The following is a 23,150-nucleotide window of genomic DNA, read 5'->3' on the forward strand; positions in this document are numbered from 1 at the left end:
TTTGTGTTTTGTTTTGAAGTTTAAAATATTAAGTTTTAATATTATTATTGTTTTGGGATTTGAAAAAGGTGTATTGGGATTTGAAAAAGTTGAATTGTTTATTATATTTTGTATGGGGATTTGAAAAAGGTGTAATGATGAGATGAGATGAGATGAGAATTTTATGTTTTGTTTTAGCTCCCAAACCTGCCCTGATCGAAGGTTTTGATAATCTGGATTCTTCAGCTAAGTGATCACAAAGAAAACTAATAATGATTCACCTGGCTAACTAGGTCGTGGATGCTTCTTTTGCTAAGAATCCTATTATAGGATTCATCAGTTTCCACAATAGCTGCTCTATTCTCTGTGTTATGTTGTACCATTGCAAGAGAGGAAAGCTTCTGATTTACAGAGCCATGAACCCTTGTAAACTGCTGCGATGGGTCACATTTTGCAGGACTATTGGAGGTACAAATTGCTTACCGTACAGCTCTTGTGACTGATTTGATGGTGAAGATTGTTGCTGCTGCAAAGACTACAGATGTTGTTGCTGTGAAGCTGTTGGCAGCACGAGATGTTGTTGTTAAGGAACATGTGCACGTCGTTGCATCTGTGAATTTACTGGATGCCTATTTGGAGGGGATGATAGAGGAGGCTTTCCTTGTGATCCAGACATCAACCATGGCTGATTAACAAATTGCATACTTTGCGATGTATTTGGTGATGGGGGAACCAGGAGATCCCATTGATGAGATCATGAGAGTCTCAAAAGGCCATGCCCTTGCAGATTCTTTAGAAAGAAATAGGAATTCAAAAGCCTATAACAGTCTTGAAAACACTTTTCACCTCAAATTTTTCACAAGAAACAATAAGAGCAAGTTATAAAAAGCAAAGACAAGCAACCCATGGACAAGATCTACCACCATTATCTCAGTAAATACCCCCAAGTGTCATCAATAATAAAACCATAATGTATTACTCTACAACATATCAGTTTAGTACCCAAAAGAGCTCCGACTATAAGATAGGAAAACAGAATCTTGATTGAAGGAAGGGGATTGTTCCCATATTCTGGAAGCACAAGCCAAAACTTGTGGGAAGCGATGGTTATCAGTAATTCTGCAGCTATTCCTTTTCACGTCAAAGGAAAAAGGTAGCTGGGGTAAGTGGCGTTCTAAGGACAGGTCTCTGTTGGTGGTGCGCCGGAACCCTACTGGGCCGAATTGTGGCGAGCTCGAACCGAGCGTTCCTAACATCCCCATTCCTTGTATTGTCGGTCTCGGCAAAGCATTATACCAAACAAAAATAACGATCCCTAGAAAAGTAGCAATTTTTTTCTAAGAGGTAAGATCAAATTTTATTTAGTCCAGTAAATAGGCGTTGTCCACAGGAAGTATAAGAAAGAACAGCAATTCCGCCATAGTTTATATGTCAGATACCTATGTCAAACATGTGAAATACCCATCAATCGAATTAAGAAGAACTATGAAAAAAATATAGACTTAGCTAGCAAACTAGTGCAAAATCAAGCACACCTGTGAAGTATTGGCATTAGAGACCGAGTCGGGCGCATGGACCGCACTCATGGCCTAGCCCACCAAAAGATGAAGAGAAGGGCGTAAGTTGCGGAAAAGGGCTGGCCTGGTGCGCCGGAACACCAATGGCAATGCCGCCCCGCGGCGGCGGGGGAGATAGAGGGAGACCCAGAAGAAGATGCGGGAGAAGACGTTTTGAGTAACAGGAACTTAAGAAAAATAATGAAAACGTTTTGGATAACAAGATTGCTCTACTTATTGCAGGTGGAAAGTTACTGCATCCTTAGAACGAGTCCATCTATAAAATTTGAACTTCTCTAAAGTCTACATAAACAATATCAGTCTGCCGTAACTCTTTTAACACCCGAGTGATAATGTCATCACTCTTAAAGTTAAAATGGCACTTCGAAAATGCAACAATCAAAATTATACTGCAAGCTGCCCTGCCCCCTCAACTCAAGAAGCCAGAGATTCATTTCTAGATGCTTCACTTTCATCGGCAAGTGCTTCGTATTGTGCACTGGAGTTTCCACCCTCGAGATCTGGTACAGGAACCGAATCCTTTTCACTGTTACCAAAAAGATAGACAACAGGAGGTCAGTGGAAGGATATAGTATCTGTGAACACGACTAAATAACTAAGTTTTGATCAGCTTGGCCTTAGCCATACACCTTAAGCACGTTTTGGAGTAAACTCGGTTGAATTTAACTTACAAAATAGGAAGTCTGTGTTTCCAAGTTGATTCAAACAATTATAACAAGAGTGAGATGAGCTATTGCTCAACTGTTTTGGTGGCAATATTTAGAACATACGTATGTTCTATTGTTCAACGACCAGTGTTCAACAGATGAAAAAAAATTTGGGAATTTGGGGGCAATGTTTAGAACTTACGTTATTGAATAAATGATGAGTCCAATAACTACAATTGCAAAAGCAAAATAGTATAACCAATCCACCTGAAATCAAACATTAACATTAGGTCAGCTTTTGATATGATTGACCCCATCATAAAGAAACAATATGTATACGCTCGAAATAGCCAGAACCGTATACAGTAGCATCAGGACTCAAAATGCTCGAGTTCAGGCCATAAATATGACGACAGCTCTTGAATATGAAAAACATACCTGCTGGTGGTAGAAAAAAATGCGGACGACAACTGCCCACATATCAGATGTTAGGATGGAGAGATTGAACATTGTGGCTCCACTTAACTGCATGCAAAATTACTTCTATTAAAGACTGACAATTGATATTTCTCATAGATCAGCTTCATGAGTGTAAGAAAGGATTTTTTAAGCCATTGATATCTAGTTTCTCTAGATCAAAGAGAGAAGATCTAGAGAAACACTATTAAATTTTGTATAATCACAGATTGGATGAAATATGATGCTCTCCTTGATAGATGAGCTATATATTTTTATTCTCATCTCTTAATTTGAGTGAGAAATTATATTAGTAATTAGATTTTCATTGTGTAAAGACTGATTAACTTTCTATAAAAATAATAATGTCAAAATTGTTGATGAGAACAAAACTCACCTTAAGAACGAAAGGAACGAGGGAATAGAGCATAAAGGTTGATAAAGCATAGCCAGCAAAGGCTAATATCTGAAAACATGAAAACAAACTCTGTTTTGAACTGTAACCAAATCAAATATTTGGGAATTTGACAGGAAAAGCATGCCTTAATGCTAAAGCTAAATTCCTACATTTTTTGTCAACACTGTCTTTTGGCCTTAAACTTTGAGCCAAAGTGAAACTACAAAAGTAAGTGTGCTTCAACGATCAAACGTGATACAGCATAATCTTCTGTCATGGTACTAGCAATGTCCAAGAGGCAAACAGAATTAACAACTTACAATATCTGTAGACCACTCAACCGATTCCAGAGATTTTAGCTCGATTATAGATCTGAGAAAAAGGTTATTGAATGAAGGAAACACAGTTCTCCTCTTCATGGAACAGCAACAAATATTACATTTCCAAGCTATGTTCCTCAGAGCTCATAACAAAAAGATGTTATAACAACCAATTTGAAAAAGAACATGCAATCCATATCTCTAGTGTGAATGGCACTATGAAGGATACGCCTGAACCACACTCACTAGGAATCCATAAATACCAAGCATGGCAATAACTTCAACGCGATCTTTTTGCTTAACACAGAATTCCTGCAATGTAGGAAAATGTTATAAAGGACAAACTTATAATGAGATTAAAGTTTGTGATTCAAAAAGATGAAGGCGGATTGTATAACCAACAATCTGATTCACCAACCTCACCAACGTTGCTCATTGCATAGAATATTGTCCCTGCAATGACAAGTATATCTCCTAGCAGAGGTTTTGAACCACCTGAAAGATCAACATGACATGGTTGACATTAATAATAGATACAATCAGGTATTAAAGGTAGGACTGCTCGAGGTGATAGGAGTTCCCTTTTAATGCTGATCCCGAAACTAGGAATACATAACTACGAACATAAAGAAAGTCTACCAACCACGATTATACTTCACTTAACCTTACTGAAAACAAAAACCCATGATTCAGACAGTTCCCACAAACCATCAGTTCATTATCTAGAAAGTGGAAAGTTCAGTTCTGATAGGTGGAAAAGGAAATGTCACCTCCACCACCCACCCCTGCATCAGAAATGAGCACTAAGCCAAGGCCAAGCACGCAGATGGCTGCACCAAATAACTGCCATAGAGAGTATCTAGTGCCTAGGAAGAACCAAGTCAGAATCAGTACCCATGCTATTGTCCAACAGTCCAATAACGTTACGCTTGTAATGGATGAGAACTGGAATGCTTCGTTGACTGCATCAAAAGAATCAGGATATTAACAATGACTCCAAGAAATCCATACATGGACTAGCTTATACATGCGGGAAAACTTTCAAAAGCATTCTCGGTAAGTAATATTACACATTAGAGGTTTATTTTACAGGTATTTGTTCCCGTTCTAGATATGCAATGTGGCACATTTTTAGATAAATCCCATGTTTTTATAAACAGTCAACTCATATTTTCTGGCTTACAAAGAAAAACAATACCATATTTCTGAGCCATCATTAATTACATAATCCCAAGTAACAAATACTGCCAAATCTCAAATTTGTCATTAAGCAGAATAAGTTGAATGTCACCGCCGCATCAATTTGAGAAAGGAAATCATTGGTAACCAGAATTAGCCTATTAGATCCGCCATGCGTCAATATAAGCCAGACACAAGTCAGAGAGTTCAGATACAATCACTCACCAAGGTAATTCCCTTGAACATCGACAAAACCTAAAAGGAGATACCAATACCAAGAAACCTGCAACCCCCACACAGAGTATGTCACAATTTCAGAACCCAAAACCAAAAGCAACCTAGATTTTTGCAACCAATTGCACTTCAACCCACAATTTCAGTTTTACCAAATACATAGTTGAGAAAATGCAATATACAACTGCTAAGTAAAGATGAAAAAGACGAAATTACCCGTAGTTTCTGACGCCTATACAGCACGATACTCCCATAAATCAAAGCCAGACCCAAGTAAGCAAACAAAGTCTGAGTAAGTGGCGTATCTACACCTATACAACACCACGGAAAAGAGAAAAATCCAATAAAGGGTGTCATGATCATCATGAATTAATAAAAGCGAAAGTGATGGAGAATAGAATGAGAGAAAAGCCAATGCTAACAGTAATGAATTTGTGAGGGTTACCAAGATCGGCTATCAGAGACGAAGTGAAGCTCATGAGTGCAAGTACAAAAGAGACGACCTGACCCAAGAACAATAAGTAGAGTGTTCGCTTGATTTCATGGCTTCCCCAGCAGCTCATGTTCCAGGCGAACAAGCTCATACTGAAAGTAGAACACGATACCAAAGCAGAAGCTCGTGCTGCCTGGAGATTTGCTGTAACTGAGCATGCGTATCGCGAGCACTTTTTTTGTTGTACTTAAAGGAATATCGCACAGGCCATAAAATAATTGATAGATGAGTCATATGTTAGCGTGAGAGTGTAAGAAAGTGAACCATATCGGATCAGGCATCTGCAGCTACCGTTCTTCTTTGGTTCTTGAATAGTTGGCGCGGGAGATCCCACTTCCCAGTCTTGTTGAAAATACGATGTTAGTGGACGGTTAGCTTTGTTGGGTGACTGCCGCTTCCGCTTGTTCCGCGTGGCACGTAGGGGGCAACCACGATCTATCTTCTACTCTGTCGTTCAGGCCCAATCAATGTGTTATGTTAAATTATAAAAATATTTTTATTATAAAATAAATTTAAGGTATGTTATATTAATTTGTGAATTTATTTAAAAAAAAAAAAAACTTCTGAGTTTATTTTTGTGATCTTTAATTTATAGTTGTAAATTTACAAGTATCAAGCGATATGTTAAAAAAAAAAAAAAAGCATATGTGTATCAAGTGATGTGTTTGATACGGTGCTGAGCTTGAAACGTCTGTAATATTATTGCTAAGTTTTCTTATTACTTGTAGTGTAAAACCTTCATTTTTTAAGGCAAACTCTATTTTTGAATCTATGTTAATATATCAAACATATATTTGTAGTTAAAGCCAACAATAGCTTTAGCATAAAAAAATGTGTTTCAAAACATTTTTATAATTGATGTGGGCAGTAGTAAACGGGACTAATTTGTTAGCAACACATTTTATTCAAGATAATATTGTTTAAAGTTATGTTATTGATATAAAAATATATAATTTATTGTGAAATCTATTATAATTATAAAAAAAATATATTAAAACATAAATAATATTATACTAAATCGATGAGAAAATAGTATACTGGTGAAGTTTTAAATACATTATTTTAATTTATAATGTCATGTTTGATATAGACTCAATATTATTATTTAACTTAAGGATGATTTAATTAGGATATTTAGTTTGAGGTTGGGAAGGAAGTGAGTCCTATTAGTACAAATTTTAAATAAACAAATATTGTATAAATTTTTTATAAAAAAAAAAATCTCACAAATAAAAAATAATAACTTTTTTACACTTTTTAAATATTTGATATTTTTTACAAAAACTTGCACGAAAATTTATATATTCTAAGGGCAGATTTGGGACACAAGATAAAATATAAAATTTTCATCTCATCTCATCATTATACATTTTTTAAATTTCCATACAAAATATAATAAACAATTCAACTTTTTTAAATGTCAATACACTTTTTTTAAATCTCAAAATAATAATAATATTAAAATATAATATTTTAAACTTCAAAACAAAATATAAAATTCTCATATCACCCTCCAAATCTGCTCGAAGACTTATACAAACGATTTCTCTGATGGCTATATATGTCACGTGCTGCTCACCGGCTGCAGCCTACCTGTATGAAAACGAAACCCTTCATCAGCCACCAATATCTCTCCATGTCCCACCAACTTGGTTGGCCTGCGTGGTTCCACGCCTTGGATATGGTTTTATTATTATACATGTGAGAGGAATTTGATCATTTATCTCTTAGTGAAAAATTAAAATATTACCAATTAATCCACAGGAATTTAACACTATTAATTATTCATTTGGATAATTAATTAATTTCCTGAATTTAATCCAAAAGCTCGAGTATATAATTTAGATCTAAAAATATCAACATAATTATTAATTACTTACTATTGTCGTCGTTATTACTAATTCATGATACTTTTGTTTGCCATTTCAAATATTCTATGTTTTCAAGTACAAGTAGCTTTTTTATAAATTATATTCTGTGCGGAGGTGTAGAATTTATATTATAGATTGCAATCACATATCAAGTGACATTTATGACTAAATTTGGTATGTCCTTATGAATTATGTTTATCCTTTTCAATTTTTTTTATTTATTTGTAAGTCGATATAGAGGATATATTTTTTATATCGTTTACATGAAAAATTTTAAATGGTAAGAAATTTAATTTAAATATTTTTGTATAAATTAAATTATATCAAGTCAATAACCTAAAAATTACATCCACTGTGTCAAAACATGATTGACGTAAATCGTTATATCCTATGTGTGGCAACGAAGTATGCGAAGAATATATTAGATAGGATTTAAACCGATTGGGTTAGGCAATAGGCAGGCAGGCATGATCTCCACGAGGGGAAGTATTAAGTTAGTCAAACCATTTTTCATATATTTTCTTCGTTAGAAGGACGAGGTTTCGATTTCCAAGAAACAGATGTGCCGATCTCTGTCCCCGGCTCTCCTAATGCCAGGGGTGAAAATAATAAAAATAAAAGGGTCAACGGTAAATCAGATCGGAACGAGTCGCGGGTTTGGTACAGTATCAAATTTGGTTAATTTTTTTTAAAACGGTTCAAAATCGATCCAATTTCAGTTTTTTTTTTAACACCGGATTAGATTGATTTATATATATATTTTAATTTTTTATATTGTATAAAATATTTTTATTTTTATATATAATTATATATAAAATAATTTTGTATTATATAATAAATTACTAATTAATATAATTTTAAATTAAAAAATTCTTATATAAATAACTATAGTCTATATACTATCACTATATTATAATATACTATAATATATATATTATATAATATACCAAAAAATCGAACCGAAATCATTAAAATAAAAAATATTGATTTAAAGATGTAATCAGTGCGATATCAATTCTTCAAATATTAAAATTAGTATATACTAATTTGATTATAAAATATGTCTAAAATTAGAATCAGACTGATTACACCCATAATGCTTGTAGAGCGAATGATTCTCCGCCCATTCTTATTGGAAAAAGTTGTCACCAACATATTCTTAACTTTTCTTTCTTTTATTTCAATTCTTTAAGCCAAAGTGAATTATAATTTCTTCGGGAAAAATGCGAGCGTTATTCTATTTATTTATATATCCTTGACTTACCCTCTCATCAAATCAAGGGATCAATGTTTATCCTTAATCATCCATCCTCACAAATTATATAATTAAGTTTTCAATTAGGTTGTAATCGAGTCGAGCCGGTTTTTGATTTATCACGCTCAACTTAACTCAAAATACTCGAGCTCAATATTTTTTTTTAGTTTTTATTCGAGCTCGACTCGATAAGCTAAACTCTCAACTCAAGTTCAAGTTCGTCCCACAAACAAGTTCGAGTCGAGCCAAGCCAAACTCGAGCTCAAACTTGAGCTCGAGTTGTTTATTTTTTTAATATTATTTAATAATTAATAAAATAAAAAAATCTAATATTAAATTTATACAACTAAAATTTATACAACTAACAAGTAGAACCTCTATTGAATTATAAAAATTTATAAAATTTATAAATAATTAATATCTAACTAGTTAATACCTATCCAAAACAACAATATATTATATACTTATATATATTATTAATACATACACTTAATATGATAGCATATACCTATTTCATATATGGTTCCCACGTATTAGTATATGAAATTATTAAATTTTATCGACTAATTATTATACAAATTATAAAATATACTTATGAAGTATATTTGTTATATAGACATAAGTAATTAGATTACATATTATATATTTAATTATAAAAGTGGTATGCTTATATTATTAGTTATTACATATATATATATATATATGCGTGTGTGTATGTATATATATTTATCAATATATGAATGAATTTTAATCGAGTCAAGCTAACAAGTCGACTCGAGCATAAACGAGCGAGCCTTAACCGAGTTGAGTCGAGTTTTGTAGGGTACGTGTCATTTATATTTCGAGCGGATATCTGTTTTCACAAACGAGTTTTATTTTTTACGAGTCAATTTCGATTCGAGTTTAACTGAGCGAGTACCGAGCGGGCTATCGAACAAACTGGTTCATTTACAGCCCTATTTCCGATTGATGATTTAAGATTTTATTCAATATAATATGATTTTGAATTTTTATCTTAGACTATTTATTTATCGATAGTGATGATAGGAAAGTAACTCTATTTTACGTTGCGCCTATTTTTATAAAAAAAATTATAAAATAGTTTCAAGTTTTAGAAGTTATATTATTTTATAAAAATACTTTTATTTCAATTAGGATTGTAAAATAATTACACCTACGTTGTTTTTCATTTACCAAACGGCATCACCTCACCTGAACACCACTCTTTACATTTATAATTGAGAGAGAGAGAGAGAGAGAGAGATTCAAAGCATGATGCCATAGGCCCATAACGTAGAATAATGGCCCAAAAAATATCGACACGGTAAAACAACTTAATTTATCAATCACGCTTAAAAAAATAATGATAGTTGGTCATCTAAAACTTACAACTCAAATGATCCTATTGACATGACACTACTATAAATGTGATTTATTAAAAAAATTAAAAACACAAACACAAAATAATAGAAGGAATATAGAATTTCATAATTACTCTTTTTGTATTTTTTGATATCATTTTGGTTTGAATATATATGTTGTGTTTTTAATAAATCGTGCGACATAATGGGTAAAACCATTAAAGTTTAATTAATACATTCTCCAAATTGAGGATACATTTGAATCTAGCCTTAGGTAAAAAAAAAATGTTAACACAAATATCATCGATAAGAAAATTAAAAAAAGTAAAAAGTAAAAACCTCAGTCGGAGTTAGGTGGATCCGTATTTGAATTGGCTCTTCCATCCCAAAAATGCCTGCATCATTCTTATCGTTTAAGGCACGTTTCGATATAAAAATATTTGTAATTAGTTTTATTTTATTATAATAATTTTTTTTAATTTATATTAAAAATATAAAAAAAATTAATAATTTAATTTTTAAATAATAATAATATTAAAAATAATATTTTATTTTATTCATTTCATTTAATCTTTATTTCATGTCAATATCCAACCAGCTCAGATCATCACTAAGCCATTGGACGATTCCTCTTCGTTTGTTCTGTTAAAGCCATGAACATTTGAACAAGAAAAAAAGAAATAAAATCCCCACGACATACAGCGAAACAAGACGCGGGCAAAAAAAAAGAAAGAAAGAAGATCAACATCAATAACCCACCATACCGCCACACCAAACCACGAACACACTCCACGTGTTAATCTCGACGGTCCAACAGATGACACGTCATTATTCCCTTTCCGCTACTTTATGCATGAATTTCGCAGCAGGATAACAAAAGTTACTCAAACCCAGGAAAGTCCAGGCTGTCCCTCAGTTTTTTTTTTTTTTTTTGGTTTGTGAAAAAAAAAGTCTAGTGGGGAAGATGATGATTAATTATTGAAAATGATAAATCTGAATTTGTCCCTTTTCGCGGCTGCTTCCTTCCCTCTCTCTTCCCCTTTTCCGTCTTTAATATTCCTCTGTCCGATAATTCTTCCGCGTTAAGATTTTTCTCTCCTCCCTCCTCTTATTATCTCGTTTGATTGTTTCAAAATTTCTCTGTTTATTCTTCAACAACAGGTACGATCCGTCTTCTATACTCTTCTTTTTACTTTTCTATTGTCCATTGCGATCTGTTTGGTAGCTAATTCAACACAAAACAATCAATTTTAGAATCCCAAACTCCATGCGTTTTTTTAATCCGTTCCTATCCGTTGTTTTGGATGTTTAACGCCATAGGAAAACCAAACAAAATTAGAAACAAAAACATTGTTTTCTTTCCTATACGTTTCTCAGCTTCCAAACGGCTTCCTCAATTGTATAAATTTGCATGTTTTCTTCACTTAGAGCGCTGAGGTTTTTAATTTTTCAGATCCGTTTTTAATTTTTATTTTCAAGGATCTGATCCGATCGTTAAAGTCGCGTCTTTTTCGTTTTCAGATTCAAACAGAGCTCGAAAGAGCGAAGCACGAAATAGAGAGAAATGGCGGAAGAGCACAGATGCCAGGCTTCTGAGGGCCACCGACTATGCGCCAACAACTGCGGCTTCTTCGGCAGCCCCACCACCATGAACCTCTGCTCTAAATGCTACCGAGACTTACAGCACACCAGATCCTCATCCTCCTCCTCCAAATCCTCGATCGAAATCGCCCTTTCTCCCGTCTCCTCGACTTCTCTGTCTCCTCCTCCACCATCCTCTTATCCATCGGAGACCGAAGCGCTTCCTACCCCTCCCGCGTTGACCTTGCCTGAGGTAGCCGTGGACACAGTGTCTCCGGCGGTCGTGGGCGGTGGCGATGACATGGCGGAGGCGTCCCGGCCTAACCGGTGTTTGGTTTGCAAGAGGCGGACCGGGTTGACCGGATTTAGGTGCAGGTGTGGGACCACGTTTTGTGGGATCCATAGGTACCCGGAGAAGCACGGGTGTACGTTCGATTTCAAGACAGTTGGAAGAGAAGAGATCGCGAGGGCGAATCCCGTGGTCAGAGCTGACAAGCTTGAGAAGATTTAATTTAATAGGGACCGTCAGATCGCATGACTGGATGAATTGGATAGTAATCGCCTGTACGCGTCACTACGATAATATTATATATATATATATATATATATATATATACACACCACCCTTTGATTTTATTGTAAAATAAAAGTTTGATGTGGGCCGTGCTTTGATTTGGTTTGTAAAAAGAAAAAAATGGAAATGCGCAACGTTAGGTGTAGATTCTACTTTCCTTGTATGCTGTACAAACTGGCTTGAATCGTTGATGTGCAGCCCAGCCAATCAGGACATGCCAACTTGTCTGGGTGGGTGGCATTGTACCACTAATGGGCATGCTCCCATCTATCATTAGAAAAAGGAAGGAAAAAATGATTTTTCTTTTTCGCATTCAAACAAATCCAAAAGGACCTTTTCCATGAGGACCAGCGAAACGTGACAAAGTGTGACTAGATTACCTCTTTAGACTTTTTTGGTCATGAAAATAAACTATGCAACAACAACAACTCTGCCGAAGGCTTGCTTGCGGACAAAGGTTTTGGTTTTGACAAAATCAACAACGGAAATATCTGCTTCCTTTGTTTGTGTGGTTAATTGGTACGTACGACTTAGGCATGTTTAGATATAAAATCGATTTGTTTATTTAAAAAAAAAAAGATTTTATTTCATCTTATTATTATAGTTTTTTTTTTAATTTTTATATATAATATAAAAAATAATTTAATTTTTTAAAATCTTAAAATAATAATAATATTTTATTTAATTTTTATTTAAAATGATTTCATTTTACTATTTAAACAAGACCTTAGTCGAGGAGAATGCATCAATTTGTTGCTTCTTTCTCCCTTTGCTATTTCTTGTCTTTTGAGATCTATATCTTATTCGACATCTCTCTTTCTTTTCTCTTAAATAAAAGTAACAATGGGCTTAAACAAGCTCACAATTTTATTATTTTCTTGGGGGATCAAAATATACACAATTCCTGATTCTACAGCATGACCAGATTGAAACAGACCCTCCAAAAGATCAGTTGGACTATGTCAAGCATTTCTTTTTTATTTTATTCATCACAATATATTTTTATCAACCGGAGATCATGACTAAATGTAAGTGAAACACAGAGAGAAAAAGAAATTGCAAGCTGTTTGTAACCTTGAAACTTTGAAAAACTGATCAAGCGTAAGGTCAACCTCCAATTAAATATATAGCCATATTCAAGTCAAAGCTATAATTCGTCTTTGAGAGACGATGATAATCCTTGGTCCTCCAGAGTTTCCCAGCATGCTTTAGAGATGCTTAAACTTTCTAACCAGACCTGGTCTGCCACAACTGCGTTGGAGTCATTGTTGCGGTGCCATGACCAATGTGCATGTGTTTGATTTAATACACTCAAACGCCCATGTCCAAAGCTTGCCTCCCGAAACAACGAGAGAGGGGAAGTTGGGTTCTTGAACCTGAATTTCAATTTTTAGGTTTAGCCACATAGGTATTATTATTCAAGGATAAAATACAATGGATTTCAACATAACGAATTAAATAACAATTACACTCCCCTCCCCCCCGCGGTGCAAGCTTTTGTATTGCATCCAAATGTTACAAGTTGGTTGAGATTAAGACAGTGTTTGGGTGCTAATGTGATCTCAAAAGATTTGAGTTAATTTATGAAAAATAATATTTTGTGAGTCCCATTAAAACGTATTTGAATGTATGAAGTAGGTTGAAATATGTATTTAAATATATAAAATAGATTGAGAGATATGTTTAATTTTATAAAAAGTTGACAAAATAATGGATCGTTTAATAATTGGTTTGAGATAGATTGAGATGAATTTGACACCAACTCCTGTAATCTTCGGCATAACTGAACGCTAGGCCTGCTAGCTAGATTGGCTATTGATAGACTCATGAAATTAAAAACTCAATTCAAATTGCACCTCAAAAGGCATGCAGGCAGCAGGACTCATAAGCCATAAGGAGTCGTATATATGGGCTTTATGGCAGCATATTGGCAAGGCCTTTAAAAAACTTAATGGGTAGTACTTACGTTAATGCAAGCCCTTCTCGGTTCCCGCCATCACCAACCGTCACATACATCGGACCACATTGATTCTCCTTGTTATGGAAAATCCTAGTCTGTAATCCATGCACACAGTCCAATAGAAAAACCGTAAAATTTCCAATTAAGGATTGTCAATGGAGAAAATTCAACTATATATAAACGTAACGCAGAGAAGAATGTGCGACTTACGAATCGTTCATATGCATGAACATGGCCTGCAAAAACCACGTCGACCCGTGCCTTATACAGCAACTCTTCCATAGCTTTTCTCATGCTTTCTCCTTCACCTTGATGTGCTGTATTAGTGTTATACCAGGGGGCATGCAAGAGCACAAAGATCCATGGCGTTTTCTTCCTGTCAACGTTGGCCAAATCGGCCTCAAGCCACTTGTACTGAGACGAGTCAGCATCAAACTCAGTATAAGATCCTAACATTATAATGTGAGTCCCAGCAACGTCAAATGAGTAATACAAGTTTGAGGTCGATCCACTTTCCTCGTGCGGCATTCGCCACCTGGCATTGTAGGATCTGAAGCCGTAGGGGTGGATGATTGGGATGGTCTCAATCTCGTGGTTGCCTTCGGTCACCATCCATGGGCGGCGGGTCGCGTATGGCTCAACTAGGCGTCCGAACGAGTCCCAAAGGGGCTGTTGGCCATCGGCGTATGATAAATCTCCGGGTAACAAAAACACATCGTAGTCCTTACTATCGATGTGTTGTAGGGTTGAAGCGGTCCATTCAGTTTGCCCCAGGTCTCCTGCAAACAAAATATAGCATATATCAAGGAGTTGTTCGACTGGATATACTTATCTGTCTATTCCCAATTTCCAGGCTCAGATATTGGTTGAGTAGCTGATAGAAAAAACTTATGATTAACGTGTTTTATTTTTCTCGCCTGAGCTAGGGTTTAAATAAGTTCAAATTTTCCAAATTTTTTTTTTTTTTTTGGAATTATAGGAAGGGTTGCTGTACGTTTATGGCATTTGAGGCTGGACCTTTAATTGGTTTTGGGTCAGTTTCCCCCTTTCCAGGCTTTGTGTTGGCAAGGTTAGCTCGATCAGCTTGTATCTTGCGGCCTTCTGGCAGAAAATAGTAATGATCTTCTTTTGATTTTTGAGGTGGGGGCCGGGCTAAATTTGACCAGACCATGCAATATCTTTTTTCGGTAGTAATTTATAATTAGATTTACAACATATATAAAGCTAGCTATGTGCATAGTTAATTAATATGCACCACGTTGCAGTCCAGCTACGCTAGTACGTACGTACTGATCAGACACACGTCGGGAACCATTTACATAGAAAAGATAAATTCTCGAAGACTACCCCCAAGCTGCTACTTTACTGCTCAGATTGCTAACATGGACTAGCCGTAACTGAGGTGTGACCTAACACGCGTGAAAAACTGTTTCCATATATATGCAAGTATATATGCCCATGGCACAAGAAAAGCACGACACGACAATGCAAGATACCAAGATTAATGCAACTTATTCTAATTCTAAATTTCTAACGAGTAGTGTGCACTCTTCCAATCCGTCATGGCCAGCTTTACTTAGACTTTAAGGCACTCATTGCTAGCCTAAGTAACTCACATCCATTGATGCTTTGTCACATTCGAAGGAAAAGGCACAAAAAGGTCATCACGGTGTTATAAAGTGAAATTTATATCTCTCTAATTAAGTTACTAGTCGAATTGCATATTGGATGATGATTCAATTCAAAAGAGAAATAAATATTGTAAATATTCGTATAGAATTGAGTGATCAAATTCAGCGAGAAAGTTAAAAAGATGTTTGTATGCTTTAGTTAAAGCTAGCGTCCAACTCAAGCAGAAGTATATAGTACTACTGTGTGAAAAGTGGCTTGTATATATAGGTTAATAAATTGGAAAGGTCATGATGGCTTACCAACAACTGCAAATTCAATGGGAAATCCTGAAGGCGGTGTTCTGAAGGAAAACTCAGGGCCCGAACCTCCACACCTGTAGAAATAGGTGGTGCTGGGCTCCAAGGGTCCAATCTTAACGTGGTGGATCTCGCCTGAGTGGTAAAAAAAGTACGTATACGATTTGTGTTCACCGGTTTCCAATGCATTGTATTTTCCGGATTCTTTCCCGTATTCCACGACTGATTTCGCATGTTTGGCCTCAGTAATCCACGAAACTCGTATATGATCGATCCCCGCCAATGAAATATGTACCTGAAAATATGGGACCAACGAAAAGTATAAGCAACATGGGTACGCATGTTTCCTGAACTCGAAGATTGAACAGAGTTATAAACCAATATATTTTACTTAACATGAATGGCAAGGAAATAATGGATAGTAATTTATCTGAACTGCTCCAAATTATTAAAGTAAATATGAGACAAATAAGTACTGGCCGGTGTGTCCCTTTTAGATCAAACAAATATGAACTTGTAAAGACGATTGAATATACAAATTAAGGCAAGGAAAACTAAGAATGGGTGATGTTATTTGTAGGCCGGAAATACATGATGAGATCATTGATGGCAGACCTGTTGGGGGTCGGAGTCGGGCCTATTATGTGGGGTGAATACCATTGGGCGAGGTGGTTGCCGAGAAAAAGCACCATTCTTTGTCTGCGAATGCAGGAGTTGAGGGAAGAATATCAGAAACAAGGTTAAGATCAGAGAGAAATTAGCGCGAGGGTATAGATTCTCCATTGACGTATGGCTAATGGGTTCGAGATTAGCTATGTTTGTGAAGAGTCGAATATTTATATTCGGAGGAATGTAAGAAGTGTGATACAAGAATTTTGGAAAAATAAGTAAATTAGGTCAGGCTGCTACGGCCTAGTCAAGCAATCCCCGCCACTTAATTCGGTGTTATATTGGATATGCTTGCAGCAAATCTATAAGTATATGACCACACAAAAATGTTAATGTTCTGGTAGTACTGTACTCTCAACCGGCCAGCTGCATAAAGGCGCCTCGGGTTGTCTCTATTATATGACTCAAAATTGACCTTTTTCTTTAAGCAAACACCAAAAATAGGTAAAACGACATTCACCTAGCTAGCTCTTGATTCATATATATATATATATATATATATATAGGCTAATTAACTACATTTATCTTTCATTGGACATCCAGTAATACGTACGTACGTACATCATGATTTGCGTGCTGCTTAATCTTTGATAAGTTCAAAATTATATTAATTGTGAGATTCATCAATACGTACATGTGCTAGCTGCTAATTTATTAATCTTTGATATATATGTTCAAAATATAGCGAGATAAAGTCAAAGACTAGATGATGATCAGGACAGCTTAGCGACCCTCGGAATGATCATCTCACTTCTTGGTATGATCATGATTTTATTAGTGGATATAATTAAACGACAATATAAGGACCGGACTTTCTTGCGTTGTTGGTTATAATCTGACACTCAAGACGAGCCGTTTGAAAAACTTGTTACGGCGTGTGCATGAGAGCGATCGAGCTAGCTAGCTAGCTAGGCTGAATATCTCTTTCTTGCTAGCTAGATATTTTGTTTGGCTAGCTAAGTTATTTTCATGATCACGGGCCAGAAATATTTACAATTATATGATTATACGGAAATGCACGGGTTCTATGAGAATCTCATGTACTTGCATATGTGCAAAAATGGCGAGGCTCTCTCTCTCTCTCTCTCTCCCCTCCTTTCCTTGATTCTAACTACATGCACTAATATTGTACTAAGAAAAGGTTAAAGATATGCATACTTTCCTTGATCCAGCTAAAGAACTTAATTAACTCAACATGCTTATAATGTAGTAGTGGGACCTAGCTAGCTAGCTAGATACGTACTGATCCACCATGCATAAAATTTATATTCAAAGGGTTCATGTTTGGAATGGCCTTGGTCAGCCACAAACTCATCCATTTTTCTCTCTACGTACAATTTCATATTTTTTTTTTGAATTAGCTAGTTTTAAATAGTGGATAATGCAGATTAATCTAAGCGTTGTATATAGAAATAATTGAGTGGAATAAGAGAACGTCACATTCGATCGACCTACCTGGCCTAGCTTATTATGAGGAATTCATGAGGAATAATTGAGTGGAATAATTTTATGATTGTGTGGAATTCATGAGGAATTAGCTAGTACACGTAGCCGCCCAAGAGATTTGACAGGACATCAAATCATTTCAAACCTTGCCGTGATTAAAAAATTACTTCAAATTCAAGAAGTGTTAATATATATAGCAATATATCAAAATTCCACATGTGCAAGTACCTATTATATATGCATATGTTTTAATAATTAAATTACTAAAGAAAGCAACGGGAACCTAATTATATATATATATATATATATAAAGTCTTGTTCAAAAGTCAGACTTAAACAACATGATATATATTAACCCTTTGAATATTGGAACTCTAGTTTTTCAACAATGTAATTAATTCCTAGCTACGTACTCCTCAAAACTGCAGAAATTGATCAGTACACGCTTTTCCTTTCATTTTCCTTGTTTCTTTTTAATTTTCTTTTAAAAGTCAGATCATCGAGGGGAATCTCTGGTTAGATCACCACAGGGATACACACACACACATATACACGCGATTGTCATTTACAATCACTTAATTTAATTAAAACCAATAATATTAGTACACCAGCACGCTGCATGCAGACGGGCAACTACATATTAGTTTCTTGCATTATCATTTTGCGGGCGTGGGTGCATGGGAATGGTACCGGGAAAGAAACAGCACTACAAATGGTCACATGAAGACTCACCGGCCGGGAAGGTTGTGAGCACTAGTACTTGTACGTGCATGCCTTGATGTTTATATAATTATAAATGCCTAAACTCTATCAACAAGATTTAATTAGAACTTAAATGTGAGCTTGAACGTTCACCCAAGTAATTATATGTATGTACCAGAATATGCCCAGGAATCTACTTTCTGAAAATGATCCTCGTTCATAATATCCAGATCGAATATGCCCGCCCGTCCACCTTCCTGAAAGGCATATGTATATAATTCCTAAGGGACCACCTCATGTAGCGTGATTTGAAGATCGATCGGAGATAGCTAAATCAATGGAGATCGCATATTAATAATCGGCCATTAGGAATCTGTTGAAATATATATATATAGTCGATAATTATATAATCATGCAAATTCTTTAAGAAACCTGCCAACTCGTACTCAATTAACTATCTTATAATTAATCATTTCAAATTAGAAGAAACTTATTCTTAATTTTAATAAGAATTAGTTTCGTGTTTGAAGGCGGAAAGCATGCAAGTCATGATGTTGATATGAGCAATCGATTAATTAGTACTAATTATTAGGCGGCTAGTAAGCATTGAAATTATACAATTAAAAACATTTAGACCACCAATAATTTTATCGGATTATATCATGAATATCTTTATTAGGACTGTTCATCCGGGTTTCGGACCGGGTATCCGGGTATACCCGGCCCAGAACCCGGATTACAAATATGGGCCGGATTTCGGCCCGGGTATGTCCGGTTAAGACCCGGTCCGAAACCCAGATGAATCCGGATTTTTTAAAACCCGGAATCTGGATTCCGGGTTTTACCCGTCTTTTTTGTTTTTTTAACAAAAGTCATTTAGTCTTTATGTTGTTATTTTTTTTCGGGAAAAAAGTTGAAACTTTTTTTTTTTTCAAAAATACTATATTTTATTACAATTTTTTCGTCAAATAATGTTGAAAAGCAAAAGTTTATTATTATATATAAAAGCCTATATTTATTATCAATGTCCATAATGATAAAAAAAAAATATCAAAATGAAAAACTAGATTTATGTTAAGAATAGCCAAGGCTACAAACAACTAATTAACTTGTTAACTAAATGCATGTAAAAAAATAAAAAATCCACTACATATTACATTGTTTGAACTAATTTGCTTAGAACATTACAAAACACATTATTGCTTTAATTAACTCCAATACACAACAACAAACATGAACTAATTTTGCCAAGAACAGCTGACTCTACCCCCCAAGGAGTATAAAAATTGACCCTGCTATTCAGAGTCCAATAATAGTACAAAGAAAGCCAGCATCAATCATAAACAACATCATAAACAATCTGTGACACATCTCGTGAATGGAATGCATAGAGTGCTGTAAGTATTCCTCCATTTTCTGGGATCTGTTCAGAAACAAATTCTCTTTCTTTAAATAAACATAACATGTAATCTGAAACAAGTTACATTAAAACATTGGAGCACATCTCCTTGGACTAAAAAAGGAGAAAGCTCAAGCAAAAAGGACAAAAACAAAAAATAAAAAGTTGTGCAAATTAAGAAGTTGAAATACAGAGCTGAAGAATGATTCTCTTCCAATGAATAAACCTTAAAGTGAATAAAATCTAGCCAAGTATTGCTTCAAAACTACATTATATAAATAAAAAGACCCAGAGGATCTTATAATTCTTAGTAGAACTTTTGAAGTCTATACATTGCTCACAATACCATTTTGTTCTTAAAATCATTGATCCTTCCACAAGACTTTACAGGAAAGATCGGAAACAAGATCTTATCATGAGTAGAGTTGGCTAGAAATTTTCTACTATTTTTTTCCGAGGTGATGGTATCTCATTTAAAAAGACCTAATGCCAAATGAGAAACTGTAATCTTCTGTAGAAAGGGCGCGATATCTAGGCCATTTTACTAGCAAAATAACAAAAAAATCTAGATCTATCAAACCAACAGCATATAGTTTATACCCATGTTTAACAAAATAACAAAAAAAACCCAGATCTATCAAACTAACAGCATATACTATATACTCGTGTTTAACAAAACAACAACAAAAACTCAGATCTAGTGCAAAATGTCATAGCCGTAGCAGAAGAAGAAGGATGCTAGCACAGATCTTACCTGAACAAAAGCTACACAAGCCATAGCTTTTCATCGTCGTTATTCCAAGGTATCTGAAGACGCGAGATAGAGAGGGTGAGAAGAGAGACAAATCCAAATAAAACAGATCCAAATCGGAATAAAACAGACCAAATCGCAGAGAACAAATCTTGGGTCACGAGGATGAGGCGAGTCGGCAACGACGATGAAGACAACGGCACGAGGATGAAGAAAACGAGCAAAGCGGGTTTCGGCGTCTCAGAAAAGAAAAAGAAAATGAGGAAATCGAAAAACTCTTTGCTGAAAGGCCGAAGGCGAGACAAATTGTGGACACTGGTGGGGAGTCAGCTATAGTTTTGTGGCTAGGGTTTCGCGCGAGAGAGACAGAGAGACAGAGAGAGAGGGGGGGAGGTTGGGGGGTGAAGAAATGAAATTCAAGTGATGTTTTCGATTTTACATAAACCGGGTACCGACTTTTTAATACGGAATCCGGATTTTATACCCGGATCTGGGCCGGCTATATCTGGTTTTCATAATGTGGGTTTCAGCCCGGGTTTTACCCGGGCCGAAAACCGTAACCGGAACCCGGTTATCCGGGTTCCGGACCGGGCCGGAAAAAAATCCGGCCCGGATGAACAGTCTTAATCTCTATATATATCTACATATGATCACCAGGTATCAATTAGCTAGCTAGATCATGATATATATATATATATTATATATAGAATATTTAGAACTATTTATCACGTCTAAAAATTTCTTATTAAAATTAGGTAAGATCAAGAGACATCAGAATATAAATTCGTCATGAAGCATGTGAATTCAATTCAATGAGTTTATCCTGCACGTCTTTTTATATTTTTGTGCGTGCTGTACGTATTTGTGTTTTTTTTCTCTTTTATGAACAATTGTTAGTGCAAATTAAGCCTTTGAAATAAGAGTACTGTCATTTTCATCTCATAGTAAATACTATAGGCAAAAGAGTACACGAGTTTCAACTTTACTATATATTTCTAGTTTTTGAAAAACAGTACCGCACGCACGCAAGAACATGACCATAAACTATCATGACATGTAATGGTTGAAACATGTGCTTCGACTAATTTTCACGTTGTGCTCAATTAATATAACATCATGAATTGGTAATCTTATGTATGTACTAACAACCAAAGTCTAAATTTTATGTTTTAATTTCAATTTTTTTTAAAGGTAAGCAGCCACGCACATGCATTTATTAAGTTTGAGAAATTGAGAAAAGGTCCGTGCGCTAAGTCATGAATAATTAAGTTTGAGAAATTGAGAGCGATCCCCGGTAGTACTGATCGATATATATGGGCGGTTGGAGATTTGAATACTTAGTTTTTCTCTATAGTTTGGCTTGGAATATTGAGAGAGAAAACTCAAAAAATAATAATAATAATTAATAGAATTAAGTCGGGCGGCAGCTAGCTGGGGGAGGGGGGAACTTGTTTCTTAAATATTAGCAACTCAATGATTTGAGGTGTAAGAACATTAATAAGACAACGTTTAAAATAAATTTCGACTATATATATTAATGATGTTTTCATATTTCACAACATAGGAATATCGCTCAAAATTTCAATGTCCATATCGAATACGGTAAACATACGTGTACTGCTTTTATCACTACTATATATATATATATATATATATATATATATATATATCCTAGGCTATATACAAAAGTAACAAAACCTGGCTATTATTTTTTCGTACGAAAATAGTTAAATAATTGTAAAAGACATAATTATCGATCATTGCGTAGGATAATTTAAACACGACAAACGTGTGGTACGTTGTGTGAGTGCTTGGATATCCTCAAGGTTACGAAAGAACTACGTACAATGGCTTCTGGGCCAGAGATAATAGGCGTAGAGAAAAGAAAAAAAGAAAAGTACGTAACTATATATATAGGGTGCTCATCATTAAATAACTTGTAAATATTTAACCTATATATATATTTTACACAAGTTTTAGCTTTATATCTATATATATATATATATATGAAAGATAAATACATTGAGTCCATGCTCTCTTTATTTACAGCATTTCTACTTTAAGGTGCATCGTCTATAACTATTTTACAATTTTGTTCAAAATAAACGGTACTTATTAAAATTAAAATTATTTTTAATAAAGAAACATAATTATATTGATTGATTTAAAATAAATTATAAAAAATTGTAAATATATCATTACGCTGTAAAATAATTCTCGATCACTCATTCATTGACTTATGAAACAAAAACTCTTAATTACGTAAAACAAATACTAATATTCTAAATAAACTAAAACTCAATTATATATGATAAATGATAGTTACAATTGTGAATGCGGAAGTATCGTGTAATCACTTCGAAAAAAGTGA

General features: G+C 34.8%; 3 protein-coding genes across 3 annotated transcripts; 1 reads left to right on the forward strand and 2 right to left on the reverse strand.

The window, feature by feature from the left end:
• Positions 1-1,724: 1,724 nt before the first annotated feature.
• LOC108981117 (solute carrier family 35 member F1-like) lies at positions 1,725-5,527 on the reverse strand. Its single transcript, XM_018952201.2, has 11 exons — positions 5,235-5,527; positions 5,006-5,100; positions 4,781-4,838; positions 4,147-4,338; positions 3,795-3,871; positions 3,606-3,688; positions 3,377-3,428; positions 3,057-3,125; positions 2,642-2,728; positions 2,406-2,470; positions 1,725-2,082 (listed from the first exon to the last, which is right to left on the reverse strand). Exons 1-11 carry the CDS (start codon positions 5,371-5,373, stop codon positions 1,971-1,973), a joined length of 1,029 nt encoding a protein of 342 aa, XP_018807746.1. The 5' UTR covers positions 5,374-5,527; the 3' UTR covers positions 1,725-1,970.
• Positions 5,528-10,765: 5,238 nt separating this feature from the next.
• LOC108981119 (zinc finger A20 and AN1 domain-containing stress-associated protein 4) lies at positions 10,766-12,076 on the forward strand. Its single transcript, XM_018952202.2, has 2 exons — positions 10,766-10,930; positions 11,291-12,076. Exon 2 carries the CDS (start codon positions 11,334-11,336, stop codon positions 11,859-11,861), a length of 528 nt encoding a protein of 175 aa, XP_018807747.1. The 5' UTR covers positions 10,766-10,930; positions 11,291-11,333; the 3' UTR covers positions 11,862-12,076.
• A 738-nt stretch (positions 12,077-12,814) lies between these two features.
• LOC108981111 (purple acid phosphatase 22-like) lies at positions 12,815-16,610 on the reverse strand. Its single transcript, XM_018952193.2, has 5 exons — positions 16,428-16,610; positions 15,816-16,107; positions 14,095-14,663; positions 13,891-13,979; positions 12,815-13,300 (listed from the first exon to the last, which is right to left on the reverse strand). The coding sequence occupies exons 1-5, from the start codon at positions 16,593-16,595 to the stop codon at positions 13,072-13,074; spliced, it is 1,347 nt and encodes a 448-aa protein (XP_018807738.1). The 5' UTR covers positions 16,596-16,610; the 3' UTR covers positions 12,815-13,071.
• Between the last annotated feature and the right edge of the window lie 6,540 nt (positions 16,611-23,150).

This window comes from Juglans regia, chromosome 3 (genome assembly GCF_001411555.2).
Source record: "Juglans regia cultivar Chandler chromosome 3, Walnut 2.0, whole genome shotgun sequence".
Lineage (NCBI taxonomy): Eukaryota > Viridiplantae > Streptophyta > Magnoliopsida > Fagales > Juglandaceae > Juglans > Juglans regia.

Bases quoted from the DNA above. Each gene is read 5' to 3' on its own strand.
- LOC108981119 (XM_018952202.2), top strand. From the start codon at position 11,334: ATGGCGGAAGAGCACAGATGCCAGGCTTCTGAGGGCCACCGACTATGC.
- LOC108981117 (XM_018952201.2), bottom strand. From the start codon at position 5,373: ATGAGCTTGTTCGCCTGGAACATGAGCTGCTGGGGAAGCCATGAAATC. The intron at 3,126-3,376 runs GTAAGTTGTTAA...TCATGTTTTCAG, and splicing joins TTGAGTGGTCTACAGATATT to ATATTAGCCTTTGCTGGCTA. The intron at 2,729-3,056 runs GTGAGTTTTGTT...TTTTGCATGCAG, and splicing joins TCGTTCCTTTCGTTCTTAAG to TTAAGTGGAGCCACAATGTT.
- LOC108981111 (XM_018952193.2), bottom strand. From the start codon at position 16,595: ATGGAGAATCTATACCCTCGCGCTAATTTCTCTCTGATCTTAACCTTG. The intron at 13,980-14,094 runs GTAAGTCGCACA...CATGGATTACAG, and splicing joins TTCATGCATATGAACGATTC to ACTAGGATTTTCCATAACAA. The intron at 13,301-13,890 runs GTAAGTACTACC...ATTGAAATTCAG, and splicing joins CGAGAAGGGCTTGCATTAAC to GTTCAAGAACCCAACTTCCC.